General features: G+C 44.8%; 1 protein-coding gene across 1 annotated transcript in view; it reads left to right on the forward strand.

Moving 5' to 3' along the window:
* The first annotated feature begins 444 nt into the window (after positions 1-444).
* Positions 445-18,172, forward strand: part of LOC144781883 (uncharacterized) — a 210,169-nt gene continuing 192,441 nt past the window's right edge. Inside the window, exon 1 of the mRNA XM_078660933.1 lies at positions 445-620. Within this exon, the coding sequence (XP_078517059.1) occupies positions 609-620 (12 nt within the window). The 5' untranslated portion in view covers positions 445-608. The remainder of the gene's footprint in view (positions 621-18,172) is intronic.

The raw sequence follows: 18,172 nt of genomic DNA on the forward strand, positions 1-18,172 counted from the left end.
CAATGTCTGTTTCAAAATGATAAAATGTAAACGTTAACATTATTATTTCTTTAATATTAATGAAAACGTTTTACTACACACATGCACACACACACACACACATATATATATATGTGTATGTGTGTTTGTAATATGACAATGAATCCAAGTTGACACTAAAGCAAAATATATAACTCTAGAGTCTCGCATAAACTTTCGTTAAGGAATGATGAGACAATGATGCTTAGTCTTTTCCAGATGTGTGTGATTTAAAACATACAGCATTATGGCATAATACACACTTAGAGAGACGCATGTGAAAGCGTACGCTTGTGGCATGCACATCTTTTAAATGTTTCGAAAGCACATTTAGATGTTAGCCTATCCGCATCATTAGTGGGTCGAGCTTGTGTTTTAGCTTATTTTTTACGGCTCTTGTGCCTTTTTTTCCTTCTGGTACTTATTCTTCCAGAGCAGGGGGCATCTGGCGCTGTGTACCTGGTCTGCTTCAGAGCGGGCCTGGGGCAAGAACTGCGCTCAAGGGTCTGGCTAGCAGGTCCCCGTGACATGGTCCCTTTTTAACCTCTGCTGGAAAGCTCCCTGCAACGAGGGAAAGAGGCACCTGGAAGATGTCTGACCAGGTTGGATTTGCCTCGCTTCTGCAATAAATGGGGGAGGGGACGTTGGCTCGTAGTGGGCGTTAATGCACGAAATTAACAGAGTGACCCCTTTTTACCCCTATTGGCCCGGCTAAGGACTGCTTCTTTGCAGTACATTTCTGGGATAAGCTGCTTTGTACCACAAGGAAGGATGTAAAGGGGATTTCTTGTACTGTGCTCTGTTGGATTGATATAGAGAGATACATAGTTGCAGACTTTGCAGGAGGACTGTTATGCACATGTTATTAATGCGAATAGCCCCACAAACCCAATTTATTCTCCACCCCTTTTTGTGCTCTTGCATTATACTTGCTTACCTGAGTCTTTCCCCACACCTCTTTAAAATATGTTACTGTTCTGATCTCATCACTCGTTTCTATACGGGCCTTTGAAATACCCAGTCTCTGGGAGAGGTGAATATTTGTCATACCCATTGAATTGGCACTGCATGAGATAGGATGTGACTGGTGTGCCTTGAATTGTGATTGACTAAGGTATTGTAGTTTCTAATTTATGGCTCTCTGTATGCCCAACGAGGAGCCAAAGAGATCAAGAAATGTGTGATACCCTTTAACTTACTCTTTGTGATAGAGTAGGTGTGTGACATCCAGTGGGGGGTTTTTATATCTGGCAGGTGGACATTTGTGGCACCTATTGAATTAGGGAAAAGATTCAGTTACATCCATTGGATCGTTGCCATGGCGATATGAAACATAATTCGTCTATTGGATTGTTATACTTAGGGGTGGGTGTACAATTGTGGCTGGTCGGTCTTTAATTTTGGGGAAAATATGTGATGTTTGTTTGTTTATTTAGTTGAGCTTTTGTATAACGTGAACCCCATCATTGTCCACATCTCAGCTGTTTACATAATGCATAAAAGAAGCACTAATGTACACGGGACGACATTTTGATATTTGAACTTTTTAGAATATTTAATATCGTCAAGAATACAGCAAGAGTGAGAGTTGTTCCAACTTAGCTTTTGTTCTTAACTTCGGTAATGTTAAATTAAAATACTCTGGAGTAGGGCTATACATTTGAGCTTCATTGAACTGTCATTTCTGCAATTAATGGGCATGCGTGACCACCACTGCATTGTTCTCTGTGATAGCCATTGGATTGTCAACCTCACAGGTAGGCAAACATGTGAAATCTATTGGCTTAGCGTCTTCTGAAAGGTGGGCATCTTTCTTTCAGATGTTGTATTGTCGTTCCAGTGGTTGGCTATGTTGCAATCTGACCATAATAAAGCAAGAGTAGGAATGTTTCCAATACATTCTCCATCACTGGAGAGCAACACTAGCCATCGTGGTAAAGCTCTGTCATCTGCTTGCTGAATCCTGGCAAAACTACGTGGATCTGGATCCAAGAATAAGGTTAAACCAAACGTGTCATTTGCATAATATCTAATATTTTTAGACAGTGTGAGCTGATTATCATATTTATTCCTCTACACCCACTCGCCCATTGCTTTACCTTTGAGCCCCTATGTTTGGCCCAACTCTGTATGGATCCTGTCTTTCCTTCAGAGCACCAAATGCACATCACTGCTGAGTATTGTCCCTCTAGCCTATTTCCCATATACCCCATTAAAATTTGAGCAAATCTTTCAGATCTTGTAAACAACATCTGAAAATCTCCATGTTTCTATGCCACTGTCACCTGTGCTTCTAGGCAGTGGTGCACCACCATCTTTTCTAAGCCTCATGGTTCCCTGAATATGCCCCAGATAGAATATACACAGGAGTAGGTTCTCTGTAAATTGTTATGGCCTCCTTCTGCAGTGACGTTCCCCACTCAACCCTTCTTTGTACTGAGGCTCAGAACTGTCCTTGTCAGGTCTTTACTCACCGTGTCAGATATCCAGCCCTCTTTTATAATTCATTGGGGACCTGCCTAACAATTAAGTGCTCGTGGGCTACATTCAGCACCAATACTTCCTGTGATCCAGGAACATGTCAGTGTGGGAGATTACCTACATTACTCCCATACTGTTACATCTCTATCTAAACTACAGAAAGTTTTACCTTCCAGGAGCATTAGGTGAAAGGGGAAGTACTACACAAACTATAGACCATCCAGAACACCGCAGCCTGACTCGTCCCTGGCATCCCACAGCATGAGCACATCACCGAACACCTGTGAGACCTCCAATGGCTCCCCGTCGAGAAGCGAGTAACCTTCAAGCTACATATAACAGCGGACCCAAATACCTCAACGAAAGAGTCTCCTTCCATGTACCCAAAAGGAGCCTCTGCTCCACCAACCTCACCCTGGCAGGAACCCCGCGCATAAGCAGAACCAAAGCGGGTGGAAGAGCCTTCTCCTACATCTCAGCCACAGCCTGGAACGAGCTCCCAGTCAACATCAGATGCTTACCTACTCTGCACACCTTCAGGAAGAGCCTCAAGACCTGGCTCTTCGGCTAATCTGAAACTTGCCCCTCCAATCCTCCCCCCCCCCAGCGCCTTGAGACCCTTGTGGGTGAGTAGCACGCTTTAAACCCCCTGATTGATTGATTAAAGTGTACCTACCACCACCGGATTGGAATTTGTGTGGTAATTGAACCACATCCACAAAAGTATCTACCTGCCTTCAATGACAAATAGCGGATGGAACAGATTATTTTCTATGTAAATGTGGGATACTTGTAAAGCGCACTGTTACTCTACCCGAGTGTCCTGGCGCTATAGACTGCTGGGGAACCCGTCCTGGTTTTCCCTGTGATATGGTCCTTTTCTGGGTATCTCCAGGGTGAAACCAGGCATTCCCTGGCGTCTGCGAGGGACCGTTGTAGAGATGAAGCAAGCTTAATGCCCAGAGTTACCGAGTGTGTTCCCTGGTTAGAGTAGGCACTGAGGCGAGAATTATCGAGTCCGTTGACCCTGGTCCAAGACCCTGCCGCGTCGGGAATTGAACCCTGGTCCCGGGCCGTTCTCTGCTTACAGGTCTGCCGCCTCTAACCAGTGAGCCACACCTCTCCACAGTCACTAGTCTAGTCACTCCACTTACAACTATTCCCTGAAAAAAGGCAAACTAGCCATATCCCAAAAAGGTTAAAAAAAAACCTTCTTTATCTTTTTCCACCAATACTCTGTCTTAGATCAAAATCATTACTTTGACCTACCTAACCCTGCCTCTCAGGGGAAAGTTACTAAATAGACCTTCCCAACCTTAAACAGCTAGAATGTAATTATATGTGTCATTTGCTCTAGGTCTCTTGTCCTTGACCTGGTCATATATGCATATATGCATGAGGTAGTGTAACGTCACAGACAGGAAACAAAACAGAAAATGCTTGTTAACCCCGCCCCTTCCTGCCAAGGGCTATAATACATTAGCCATAATTCAGCACTTCTGGTTTTGTTTCCTGTCTGCAAAGGGACAGGGGACTGAAAAATATGGTTTTGGAGACTTTGTCTGCATTGAAGCACAAAAAGAAGGCTGGTGCTCAGTAAGAAGGTGGGCAGGAACTATAGTCTGACATTTCCAGTTCTGATTCTTCTGATGGGTCCTCATTGGACGCGATGGACCATAAAGGGATATTTGTCTCTAAAGATATGTTGACGGACATTCTGTACCATGTTAGTGACAACATGGGGTTCCCTGATGAAGAAGTTGGCAGCACGTCTAAAGACATGGTGTTGCCTCAATTTAGGCAGCAATCTACAAAATCACTACCCATTCATCTGCTTGTGAAGGATGTCCTCTAAAATGAGTGGAAGGATCTTGAGCGGATCCTGATGCCTCGCTTCATGTCTAAACTGTATCGGTTGATTGACATGTAGGATAGAGACAGTTCATGTGGACTGTATTGTGGCTAGCAGGTGGGGCGCCTGTCCATGGCAGAGGATAATGTCCAGAAACAAGGTGCAGATAAGAAAATTGCTCCACTTTGAAGAAGGTGTGTGCGGGGGTCTCATCTTGCCATTCATTGTGGGGTTTATGGAGCATATGTTGCACAGTCATTGTTATCTGACTTCAAGACTTTGTTCCCTAGGATGCAGGAGGGAGAGCATTGTCCTGAGTTGTTGGAGTACATGGGACGTCAAACTGAGTTTCTTTCGTAAATTGCTTTTGATTCAGAAAAAGCTTTGGCCTTGTCCTGTGGGGCTTCCAATAAGGCCAGGCACAACTTGTTGCTGAAGGGGTGAAACACAGATGCTGCTCAAAGGTTAATGGCTTTGCGGTTGCTGGATCCTAGACTTTTTTGTGAAGGACCTTGAGGAATGGTTTTCAAGGAGCAGAAGCATTAATTTTTCTTTAGGAAGCAGCATAAACAGGCCTCCTTTTCTTCAGCAAAATCTTTTCGTCAGCCTTCTCGGCGACATCGGAATATCTTCAGGGGTCAAAAGGTCTAGGGGAAGGGTTTCCATGGCATATTTTAGCAGAAATCTCATCCAGATTCCGGGACTGGTAGTCATCGTTCCTGACGATGCCGCTGTCCAGGGAGCCACTGTCATGATTGCAGAGGTTGGTGGGAGACTACATCAATTCCTGATGGCTTGACGGATAATGACCTCAGACAGATGGGTTCTGTATGTTCTGAAGAGGGGTTACCAGATGGGCTGCTCGGATTACGGATTTCGGAGAAGGTGAAGGCTTTGTGGATGTTTACAGGACGATTTATTACGATCGGCCTACTGGTCCCCAGTGCCCACATACAAGTCCTAGTGGTTGACATATTTGTACAGCCAGAGAACAATAGAAACCAACACAGATTACCTTGATTGTTTATAAACTCATCTTCATTATGTGGCAGAGCTGATACACAACCATACGAAGTCCGTATCACCCACATCATCTGATTTCAACTCCTTACATAGAAAGAGACTTAGCCCAGGCCTTCCTCAACTCTTCACAAAGACATTGACATTGGGAAAGGCGCCACACAGAATTCCTACTTTGAAGGTTCGAATTGAAAGCACTGTTTTCCATTTTACAAGCCCTGAAGAAGTCCCATAGGGACGAAACGCGTCTGCTGTATGGTGCTAACGTTGGAAAATAAAGTATTTTGAAAAACAAGAAAAACATCACCTTTACGTAACTTATTAACAAAATTGTTATTTGAAAAACTTTGTGGTGCACCTTTGCGGTTGTTTACTGGGGTTAACAGATCGTGTTTGTGTCCGCCCCCCCTTTTGCCTGGAACTGTACGGACACAGATTCCAAAAAATGCTCTCAGTTGCTGCTCCAGAAAAAGGCGATTGTCCCTGTACCGAGGTCGAAGAGGGGTCAATGCACTTATTCAGTCATCTTTCTGGTCCTGAAGATTACGGGGTTTGTGGATAGTGATCAACAACAAGCCCCTGAACTGGTATGTACGGAAAATCCCTTTCAAGATGGAGACCCTGCAACAAATTATTCCATTGATTCAGGCAGGCTTTGTGATGACTCCAGTGGATCTTCAGGATGCTTAGCTGCATGTGCCTATGGGTTTGAGGTTCCAGGGGTATCTGCGGTTCTCTATGCAGGGTCATCTTTGGCAGTTTTGTTTCCTACCTTTTGGCCAGCTTTCCTCACCCAAAGTCTTCACCAAACTAGTAGCTCCCCAGGTCGCTCATCTTCACATTCAGGGGTCTCACTGTTTCCATACCTGGAAGACTGGCTGCTTCAGACCCAGTCTGCTCTGATGATGCAGCAGCATCTGGACTTGCCCATGCGTACACTAGGAAGCCACGGTTTCCTCCTGAATTTTCCAAAAGGCAATCTTTGTCTTGCAGGTCAAGGGAAGGCTGTTTCTTAAATGACCCTGGGGTGTTGGTTTAAGGGCACCATTACTTTGGCGTATCAGGGCTCTGGCTTGCTATCTTCTTTCAATGTCCAGAACTGGTCCACTGCAGGTGTCTCAACTTCCTGGGTCGCCTTTAATGGTGTGAATTTGGATGAAATCTATCATGCTGGGACTTGGGCTTTTGAGTCTACATTTATCAGACATTACCATTTGAATTACTCTCTGAATGACCATTTACATTTTGGGAGTGCTGTTTTTCGTGCTGTGGGTCCTGCTGCTCCTGTTTAATCTGTTTGGCCATGCCGTTAAATTCACTGTGGTGCACATTTGTCCTGTATGGTGTCTGTTTTTTGTTTATGGTGGTATTCCAAAGGCCTTCACTGTTGGGGGTCTGCTTTGGTATGCCTCATGTGTTTATGACTGGGTCGAGGACGAGGGGCATAGAGGTACTGTCCTGATTACTTACTGGTAACCCTCATTACTCTTATTTGTCCTTGACCAAATTGTACTTCCCACCTACCCTACCGGTATCAGGCCTTTGTGTGCTTGGTATTTCAGGAAGCGCTGAGGTATGGCTAATTTATTATAACCCTTAGCAGGAGGGTGGGGTTAGCAAGCCTTTCCTGCCTGTGCTTGGATTCTACCTCATGTGTTTATGACTGGGTCGAGAACGAGTAGGACTAAGAGTAATGAGGATTATCAGTAAGTAATGAGGACAACCATGTAACTTTAGTAATAATAATAATAAATAATAGGCACATTTATAAAGCGCAATGGTTACACTAAGACCAGTGAGTCCCCGCGCTGCGGTAGAGTTAGCCAGGATTCAGTTACCCACTACCACCACCCTACTTTTCACGGAGAAAGAGGTAAGTTTTTAGTTTTTTTCTGAAACAGCTCTCCTGGACCTCCATCGGGAGGGCATTCCATTGCTTGGCAGCCAGTAGGCGGATAGACCGACCTCCCATCCTGGCTCTCTTGATAGCAGGTACACACACCAAACCTACCCCACCTGACCTCAGCTGACGTGTGGGGATATAGAGGGTCAAAAGATCCGACAAATACGAAGGGGCTTTTCCCTGCAGGATCTGGTGACAGACACAGAGTGCCTTGAAAACGACTCTTTCTTTTATTAGGAGCCAGTGTAGCGCAGCCCGAGCTGCCCTTGCAGACGACCTTCTCGGGCGCATCAGGATTAAGCGGGCTGCCTCATTCGGCACTCCCTGCAGACGGAGCATACACTTGGTCGTTGCACTTAGATAGAGGATGTTGCCATAATCCAGGCACGACGTCACCAAGGCATGGACCAGGATCTTCCTAGCCGCCACAGGCAGTAGTTCCAGGGTTTTACGCAGGACCTTCAAGATCCCAAAACAGGCGCCTGCCACCCACCTGGTTTGATAGTCGAAGGAAAGGCTGGGGTCTAACCACACTCCCAAATGTTTTGCCTGCGCACAGGGCGTAGGTGTCGTCCCCAAATTCTGGGTCCACCATGCCGATGACCACACAGTCGGGGCCCTTCCCACCACAAGCACCTCTGTCTTGTTGCCATTCAACTACAGGCAGTTCTTTGCCATCCATGCAGCCAATTCTTGCATGCATGCCATGAAGTTGGAGGCAGCCGTCTCTGGTGCCTGGGTCAGGGAGACCACCAACTGCGTGCCATCGGCATAGGATACGACCCTGATCCCAAACCTCTCCGCGACGGGAGCTACGTAGAGATTAAACAGGGTCGGGTTCAGGGTCGAGCCCTGCGGCACTCCCTGGTTCAGCTTGATGACTCTAGAATAATGTTCACCCTGTCTCACCTGGAAGCAGCGCCCCGACAAGAAAGATTTTAGCCAACTCAGGGCACTACCAGACACCCCTCCATTCCTCAGACATTGCACCAGCTTGTGATGAGCTACAGTGTCAAAGGCGGCACTTAGATCCAACAGGAACAAGGCCGCAGTTTGACCTGCGTCCACAAATTGCCTGATGGATTCGGTGGCAAAAAGCAGAGCTGATTCTGTCGAGTAACTTGCTCGAAAACCGGACTGGGTGGGGTGGAGAAGATCATATTCCTCAATATAGGCCGTCATTTGTTCATTCACCACTTTTCCTGCCACATTCGCAAAGTACTAGGAGAAAGGGGTCCCAGTGTGAACTAGAATTAATAAACACAAATCACGGACTGAAACTCACAAAACAAATCAGGTATCCACACTGTTTTAATTCACAATGGGATAAAGTATATTCAATATACCAAGCAATTTTTCATATAATGTAGGACGGTTGCGTGGTGCCCAGGATGGAAAGGGGGGTGATAGTCAAGTGAGGATGTGAGGATAGAAGCAATTGGTGACAATAAAATCAGACAAGTAGCATTATTATATTTACGAATTGAATACGAAACAAAAATGACCAGAGGTTCAAGCAATTAAATGAGATGGCATACTCCACATAGTACAATTTTTGTTACAATAAAGGCGTGAAGTTGACAAAAGGAAGGTAGCTGTCGACGTTTCGACCCTCTATTAAATGCAGGGATCGGTTGTGCCCTTGCTGTGGGGTCTTCTTCAGGACCAAACCGGGGGTGGGGGCAGGCAACCTAATGAAAATAAATAAAGGGAACCTATATTATTCCGCGGGATGAGAATCAAGCTAAAATCAGGGTGGGCACACAATGGGCAATTGGAAAATCAGCATAAATTAATTACTAACAAGTAATTGCTCCACAGGAGTGGATCAGTCGTGCCAGGATAGTATTAGCACGCCTGTACCGTTATCGACTATAGCATTGACTAAACTCTAAGAGGCTAGTACTGATCGGGCCAATTTAGTCAGGCCACTGACATGGAGAGGGTTGATAAAACCATGGGTCACCAAAACACTGGGAAGATGAGTCAAAAGTACCTGCGGGTCTAGAATCACACGGTGATATATAGTGACATCACATAGTAGCTGAGCACAGCAGCGTTAACACACTCTCAGGATAAAAAAACAGTGAAAGACAGCCGGTATCGTGAAAGCGGCAACAGGGCTCTGCCACCGCCCAACTCACCGCAACGCGACCTCAGGGGCCCCTTTGTTTATGCCTGCCTGCAGAACAACTAGACTGCTAACCGGCCCCCCGGAAGTGCCTGGCTCTCCCTATCCCGCCCTCCGCGCAACGGTACTGGTTATTGCGTCGGACCAGGGCGGGTAGGAGTGACGATCGAGCCCAGGACACAGCCTCCAGGGAAGGATTGCCCCCAAGCTGGATTTAAAATTAAGATTTTTAAAAGCTCAGTGCAGGAGCTGAGCACCGCAGCGTTAACATACTCTCAGGATAAAAAAACTGTGAAAGACAGCCGGTATCGTGAAAGCGGCAACAGGGCTCTGCCACCGCCCAACTCACCGCAACGCGACCTCAGGGGCCCCTTTGTTTATGCCTGCCTGCACAACAACTAGACTGCTAACCGGCCCCCCGGAAGTGCCTGGCTCTCCCTATCCCGCCCTCCGCGCAACGGTACTGGTTACTGCGTCGGACCAGAGCGGGTAGGAGTGACGATCGAGCCCAGTGGGGTTCACAATCTCAATATCATCATCTCTGCATTGCGTTTCAGGGTGATTCAATTTTTTTTATCCAATCATTGGACTGATGTGTAACAAATCTACGGTTAACTTGCTAAGTTAAACAAGGCATCTCTATGCTCAACATTCAAGCGGTCCTCTCAGCCTAAGGCTCAGACTGGTGTTCTTATCCCTCACCATTAGATACATTCCAATCTGCACCAGCAGCTATCAGGGACCAGTCTCTCTCTCTTACACAGGCACTTTCGTCTTTTATTTAGAGGCACTTGAACATATGGGCTGTAGACCAATTTAACAACTATTCTCAAGCAGGCATTAAGGACTTGGACTTTCCTTGGACTTCCTTAACCTTCCAGGGCGACAAACCAACTCGAGTGACAACAAATTAGGCATGTTATTTTCATCAACCCCAAAACCTAATATTTGAATGTACCGGCTTCCCTTCTGGGCAAACCATATCTGGGTCACCTTCTTCAATGAAGAGCACTCAACATTAATCCTTAATCCTTAATGGTCTTGCTCAATAATTTGAAGATATTGGTCCACAATAGCTGGGACGTTGACTGAGATACTGCAGATTCCAACCACGTTGTACCCAAATGTAGTCTTTATAGTACTTGTAAAAGAAGAGGGATGCATAAGATTTCTTAAAAACTAAGGATTTCTACTTGCAAAACATGACATAGCAAAACAATGGATATCCCAAATGTTCCTACTGGTTAAAATGGCTCAAGGGAATGGATGGGTGTGCTGCAATTGAAAACGCGATCTATTTGGCACAAGCTTGTCCACGCAAACACCTGAAATCTGTGGTGGTCATTGGATAGCACTTTGATTGAAGTGTATAAATAACACAGACATTACTGACGAACAAGTGGAAACATTAGTGCAAAACATGCTTAAGCAACTTATCAAAGGTGCGATGATTTACCCTCCTCCCATCTGTCCTGCTGCCAGAGAAAAACAACAAATATTTTTTAATTACCAATGACACTTTAATGTGTGTGCCCCTACAAGTTCAAGCTTAGGCAACCTGATAAATAACAAAATGATCACAGCTGCGTGGAGAGCAAACACTTCTTTTGTGAATCACACAACTTCTGCCCAATCAAAACATGTACTCCTGACTCCCAACATGTGGATGGAGATAAACCCCCTGTCCTAGTGATGCTTACATAATTTTTAGGCCACAGTTGTGCTGTGCTGTCAAGTCAGACCATAAACACAGATCCCTCCAAATATTCTTCATCAAGTCACATCTGTTTAGCAGTTTAAAAGCTATCAACATTGACGTCAAAGCATAGTTCTCCTCACATTTGCATTGTCAAAGCGTTGATATCCACAGGTGAAGTCACCAAGAAATTGGCCACCATAATCCCAATCGTCGAAAGCAAGCAATCAGTTACATAATTCTAAGTATAGACTGATGTCGGAGCTTCTTGGCTTTGCAAAGATGTAGGAAATGGTATGCTGCTCAAACACAATGCCCCCTGGATATATGTGACCTATTGATTTAATATTGACTCTGCTTCTGTCTATGCTGTGGGACAGAAATCCCAATACTGACTATCTCAGAAGTCCCATCTACTGTCGACAACAAAGACAAGCAGTCGCCCCTTTCTTTTGCTAAAACATACAATTCACTCTTTGTGATGGTATCCTGCCTGGCTTGCTCTAACAGCATTTACAAGGACATGTGTCTAGGTTCAAATAATCCAGAGGCATAGTGCATGATTCATATTCAGGATAAGAGTAAAGACCAAATTACACTTTGTCTCACGACAGTTGGTCTTGATGAAAGAAACATAATGTTAACCATTGTATGTCAGTGTTACTATCTATCAAGCTGAATGAATCTATTGTCCAGCTTCATATCAAGCTCTCAAATCTTTTCAAGTACATGAATCCACCATTTGGAATGCCACCCCTAAACCCTTCAAACATGAAAAGGAGTTTCTATACATTTTGAGAGGCTTGCAGATGCAGGACTTTTACTGAGCATACGATATAAACATATCAAGCTTAACTCAGAGGACCCGCAATTATGCCATGTAGCACAGACTGAATCCTCTAATGCCTGTTATCCATTAGCTGGCCAGACACCTGTGATTCGCCCTCTCCCAGTTCACTACCAAAAAGTGACTTAGTTCTATTGGCTCAAATGCTCAAGAATTTAAAACTTTTTCATACAGCTTCCCTCTTCGAGGAGCTATCCATTTGCAGTGTTCTTGGAATTAACTCTCCAAATCGGACAGTGACATGTTCGGGCCGTTTACTTGCTTAAAGAGTTTTTTTGTTCAGGGGTAAGGACTATTAATCAGGCTTTTCTATTATGTATTAGAATCTGCAAGTATATTCACATAGGAAAGGAAAATCTTTCCTAGACATTCTTTGAATTTAAAGTGTAATTTCAGAGTGTATGGCCTGGAGATTTGTAATGGTGAAAGACTAATTAGAGGTTCCCTACTACTGCCTACTTGCTGAATCACCCTGACCCCTCATGATACTGCTAGTGATCACTGGACAGGGTGATGAGGTTCCTAGAGTGATAGTGTCTCTGCTGATGGTAATTTGGGGCTGATGAAGCTGTGCTGACTGTGTGCATGCCATACCTTAGAGCACCCCTTCCCTACATGTGACAACACAGGTGGCTTTTAGGATAACATGGGTGATGCCTTTCTCTGGATCTGCTGACTGGGCTAGAGTCTACACCCACTGAAATATGCGTTATACAGTGCAACTGTACTAAGGAGGAGGTGTAGTTAGATGTCATGGCTCAAGAAATGGTTCCTCTCCTTTGCAATGTCTGAGGACTCTTGCTGTGTCCCCAGTGCTTCAAATTAAAATCTCTATGGCACTGGCGGATGCTGATTTAGTTATGAGATCCTAATGGTGGGCTTTAAAACGGTAAGCTGAATGCACCCTCCACCCTGGAAGTGATGAGGTACTACTTATTACCGCCTCTCTCTTTACTCAGAGCTTGGCTGTTTGGTACAGCAGCTGTGGGTGAGGAGGCACTATGATGTAAACTGAGGCCCCTACCCTGGTTTGGAACTGACTGAAACTGGAACATTTCAGGATTTGGAAGTCATAGTAAGGAGATGAAGATTAGAGGTGGATCCGGCAGGGAAATCAGACGGCACGAGGAGACATGCAAGATCTCAATTGGTGTGCTTGAAGCTCAGCTGCAAGAGAGTTCAGGATATTGGCTGTGGGGAAACTGGTGGAAAACTGTGCGGCGTACAGTACAACTATGATTGTGACATTTCCTTAAGATACTCTGATTAGACCTTATTTGAAAGGGGCAAAAGACCAATCAACAGTTTAAGATAACAGTGGAACCACCGTGTTGTGAATGTTGCGAAACATAGATAAAAATCATTTTTGGTGTCGCTGGATTGGAGCAGACTTCTCCAAGGTGGGCTGGAGTTTTATGAGATACACATTGCTGAGAACGACTCTATGGATATCTTTTGCTGGGCAGGTTATAGTGAAATGCACCAATGTGTGTTAAAATCAGTCACTCCTTTTTGCTTCCTTTTTCTGCAGGCATTGACTTTTCATGGGTTGAGAAACAAGAGAGGGCTCTGTCAAAATTAAACTGTCCCAACCTCCCACATGTTTCAATCTCTCACAATGAGGATTGATAAAGGGGTTCTGGAGAAATTGCTGAAAGACTAGTTAAGGTTTGGGTGGCATGGGAATGCATCAAGGTCCCTATTGGATGCTATGCAGATCACAAAAGCAATGGACTAACAAAGAGCAGCCGCGAGTGGGAATGGTTCAATGGGATATTCTTTGGTTACCAAGAAGCCACAAGCCTACTGATGGCTACTGTAATTAGAATCCAAGGGTAATGCTTGAAGTGTAGGATGTGGTTGTAACAGAGAAATACCTCACAATCTTGTGTCCTCTGGTTGTAACAGAGAAATATCTCAAAATCTTGTGTCCTCCTTTTCCTGATTCCTCACAATCCCCAGTTTGGCCAGCAAATGGCAGCCAAACACTAAGTTGTGAGCGGTACACTGTAGAGTTATCACTATTTTCTTTTTTAGGCAAATGTGACGTCTTCTGAGGAGTGTAAGTATATGTTTTATTTAGGAGAAAGCTGTGGTTTTCACTACCACCAACTTAAAAGTGTATGCATTCGCTTGCTCACAATGCTGAGGGAATCACCTCCGTTCAAGATGTATGAGATAGAGTTTAAAGGTATACAAAGATTTGTAATTCTAGAACATAAATTGAAATGCATACAGAGCTAGGAGGAAACGTTGTGTAGAGAGGTTCAGTTTGGTGTCTGGGTTGGTATTGGGGGAATAGGTTTGCCGGACGTTCGATATATGGAGAAAGCCTTTCGGGCCATGACCAGATGATGTCTAACACCCGATAGACTTAAGAGAAGATAGGCTTAAACTAGAGATCGCTGCAGCGTGCACTATAGGTAGGTGGGCAGTGCAATACATGTTTTGTGACAGCGGTCCAAACTGTGTATTTTCAGGAAGGTGGACATACCAGCTATACAAAAGGTAAGGAGGTACCATGGTCTATATGATGCTGACCATGCTCATTTGAGACCTACATCTCACAATAGAGCAGATTTTATTTATTTATTTACTTGAGTTTTATATAGCGCTGGCTAGACCCGTAGGTATCAAAGCGCTTTACATGAGGGACGTTACATAAGTTACAGGTTACACATTGTTACAGAAGATGCATCAGATTAGAAGTTACATCAGTTGGTTCATGGCAAGTCGAAGGAAAAGGGGGTAATGAAAAAGGGCAATGGGGAGGGTGACAAAGCGGAGAGACAAAGGAAAGTCTGTCCAATGTTCGGCTGGGTAGGTGACGCCCGAGGGGGAAGTCCACAGCCCATCTCCTCAATAGCTATCAGGTAGCTCCAGAGGGCATCAGCCAAATAGCCAGGTATGAAAGGGGACATAGCAGGGAGATTGGGAGAAACAGTGCCAAAAAGTCCGGCTGGGTAGGTGACGGCCAAGGGATTGAACCAGGGTTGATCTCCTCTATAGCTGTCTTGGCAGCTCCCCCGGGCTTCGGCCATATTGCTCAGTCTCCGAGCACAGTTCTTTTTAAAAGTGTTGCAGTGTTGCCACTGGGTCATCACAGGTAAGAGCCATTGGAGTATATGGTTCCCCTTCGTCGTGTGCTGGGCCCTACTCGACAGCCGCAAAGTCAGTTTGCGATATTGTACGATACTTTTTTGGTGTCATAAGGGTTGCTGCGCGAATCTGTCCTGTTAAGTGCGCAGCTCTCTAAAATGGAACAGGCGGAGTTTTGCTGGTGGGTTGTTGTGCACTCAGTGGCAATGCTTCCGGGAACCAGATAAGCAGTCACTACTGTGTTGTCTGGAAAATTGCAAAAGCTTGATCCACTCAGGGATGGTGGAATTGTGTGGGTTTCCCTTGGTAGCGGTGGAACAATTGTAAGAGCTGCATGTGCAAGGGGATGTTAGGTCAGGGCAAGGGGGGAACAAACTATTGTAACATGAACTAGAAGAAGAGCCGCCATCTTAGGGTCAGGCAACACGCTGCTGGTTGTGTGAAGGGAACTGCTGCGTTCATCTAGATTGAGTTAAAGAAAACGTACAGCAGGGGGACCGTACCTGCTGGCAGATCCTAGTGGGTCATCGCAGTTGGTATTGCAGCTGAATTGGTGTAAGAGTGCCTACCACTCACTTTGGCCGCCATCTTAGGGTCAGGCGACTGTTAGAAAGCGGTCGTCGCAGGGCCAAGAACACAGATCAAGGCAACAAAAGGCTTATCTTGCATTGTCAAAAGAAAAGGCCAGTAAAAACCTTATAGAACCGGCGCTCAAGGAGGGCAATCCTGTTGATTATTCAGATGGAAGGCCTGGTTCAAAACTGAAGTACCAGTTGCTTCTGTCAGCTAAGGTCATTAGTCCAGCAAATGGGGGGAGGTGGCACAGGAGAGCATGGCTGCAAGATGGCAGCACTCAAGTAAGGTGCTGGCTGACATTTATCAATAGAAGGAACCACAACCAGCCTTTAAAGTGCCTATCTAAGCACAATATTGCATGTGTGGGGAACTAAATAAACTGCACCGATTGGAATTGTGACAAGGACAATTGTGGTATCCTTCCCCTCGGGCCTTCAGCTGGTACCGTAGTTAAATGGCTGTGCCAAGAAGTCCGTACTCTATGGAAGTGGTGAATGATTAGCCACGGACGTGGCTGCCAGACAACATCTTAAACTCTACAAGGGAGCAGTTCATTGAAAACCTCTGAGAAGGTGTCAGCCACTGGTGGATGAGATGTGCGAGCCACTCATAGATGGACCGGACCCCTGCGTGGGGAGTGGCATGAGGTGGGGCAGGCTCCAGCGGTGATGCTTGAATCGTGCCCTCTGGTTTTGTGTGAGGCCCTACCAGTGGCTGTGATATTTACCATGGCAGAGCTAAAAGTCCAACAACTGGGCAGTCAGATGAGGAGGACAAGAGCAATAGTCAAGGAGCGGCCCGACCGTACCAGATCCGATACCAGATGCTGGGTAAGGAAAGAACGCTGCCTATGCACAGGTGGTGGCAAAAGCTCCGGACAGCAACACCAATAAAAGTATGGCATATCTAAAGTACATAAAAAAGAGCTGAGGTGCGAGATGCAAAAATAATGAGTCGATGTCTATAAATATCTAAAGCCCAACAATCTCAACACAGCATCATGACTGCTACAGCACACACTTACATCAGTAAAGCTCCATGACCGATTCCCTGGTTTCTAATGCAATAGAGATGGGAAAAGAAACATTCAAAAACATCACAAACCACATCAAACAGTATGAACTAGAGTTAAAACTGGTATGCCGCTGCAACATTTTTAACAGCATGCATCACTACCGGCGCATCAAAGCATGTGTAAATTGGCCTGTGCTGATGGGTAAATCTGCTTGTGCTCCCCAGTAACTGCAGAGGAGGGTCTTGGGGTGTGATGGGATTGCCTGACGGCCACAGCACTTAGATAACGGTACTGTGCTCAATCCCAGCACGCAAATTAATAAGACCCCAGGATTAAACTGGCGAGCACTGTCACATCCCAGACAACCACAGTGATCTGACAATACCTGATATAGAGAACAACCAACTAACACAAGATGGTTTTGGCTCTTATCAGTAAGGCTGAGCCTAATCAACAGGAAGCTACAACCAAAATGCCAATACTGATCTTAATTTTCGTTTTTATTTTTAGGATGAACGGACTAAACTGAGAAAGGTAGACACCGCCATGCCGGATTGACGTGCTAAAAAGGAGACCACGTCTCTTTTCGAGCACAACGAAGAACGTAAAAGAAAGCACTGGATCTTGCAGCAGATTTGACCCCAAAAAGAGAGAATTTGAAAAACGGCAGTCAACTGGCGGCGTCAATTTGAAAAATATCAATAATGTTGAAGCTACTTCAATAACCACTAAAAGAACTAGGAATAACTACAGGAAACACCACTCTATGATAATACAAATGTATTCAAAGACTACAGTGGAGAAAAGGGTCTGATCAAACTCGAACAGAAGAGATCGGTTGATCTCAGAAAAATAGTTGTTTTGGCCCTGAGGAGAACCCTAATGACTAAAAATTGGGTTCGAAAGGCGTCGACCTTGGTTATCTCTAACAAGAGCATTCCTTATACAAAGAAAGTATCCCTTGTTGTTTCTGAATAGATCACGAGTAGTAAGAATTGAATATATTCAAGTTTTCAAGCAAACAGGGAGTCGTAAATTCATAGCACTGTTTGGGACATGCCCAAGATAATGGGTTGAAAAAGATTAAACAAGAGTGCAGAACCTATTAGGGCAGGTGTGAGTTGTCTTCTTCATGTTTTTGTCTTTCAATGTTTCCAATTTGTCTGTCATTAATTGTTATATGTTGTCAGTGATCATTTGTTGTGTGTCCAAATGGTATTTTGAAAAAAATTGTCTTACAGGAATTGTTTTTGTGAAATTTGGATGTGGTGTTTTATAATAATTTATGTGAAAAAATTTACTGTGTTTGAAAAAAGACTCAAAATGTATCAGTCTTTCGAAATATGAAATAAAAAAAAGTCATTTAAACAGATGTCTGTAGGTTGCATTAGGTGGTGAAAATGCGCCTAAATGGAAAATAAAAAGAAAATTGACATCAGTATTGGCATTTTGGTTGTTGTTTCCTGATATAGAGAACAGACGCCACTCTGAACGAACCCAATAAGGTAGATCAAACTCCACTTTCCAGGCACAA

Source organism: Lissotriton helveticus, chromosome 9, assembly GCF_964261635.1.
Source record: "Lissotriton helveticus chromosome 9, aLisHel1.1, whole genome shotgun sequence".
Lineage (NCBI taxonomy): Eukaryota > Metazoa > Chordata > Amphibia > Caudata > Salamandridae > Lissotriton > Lissotriton helveticus.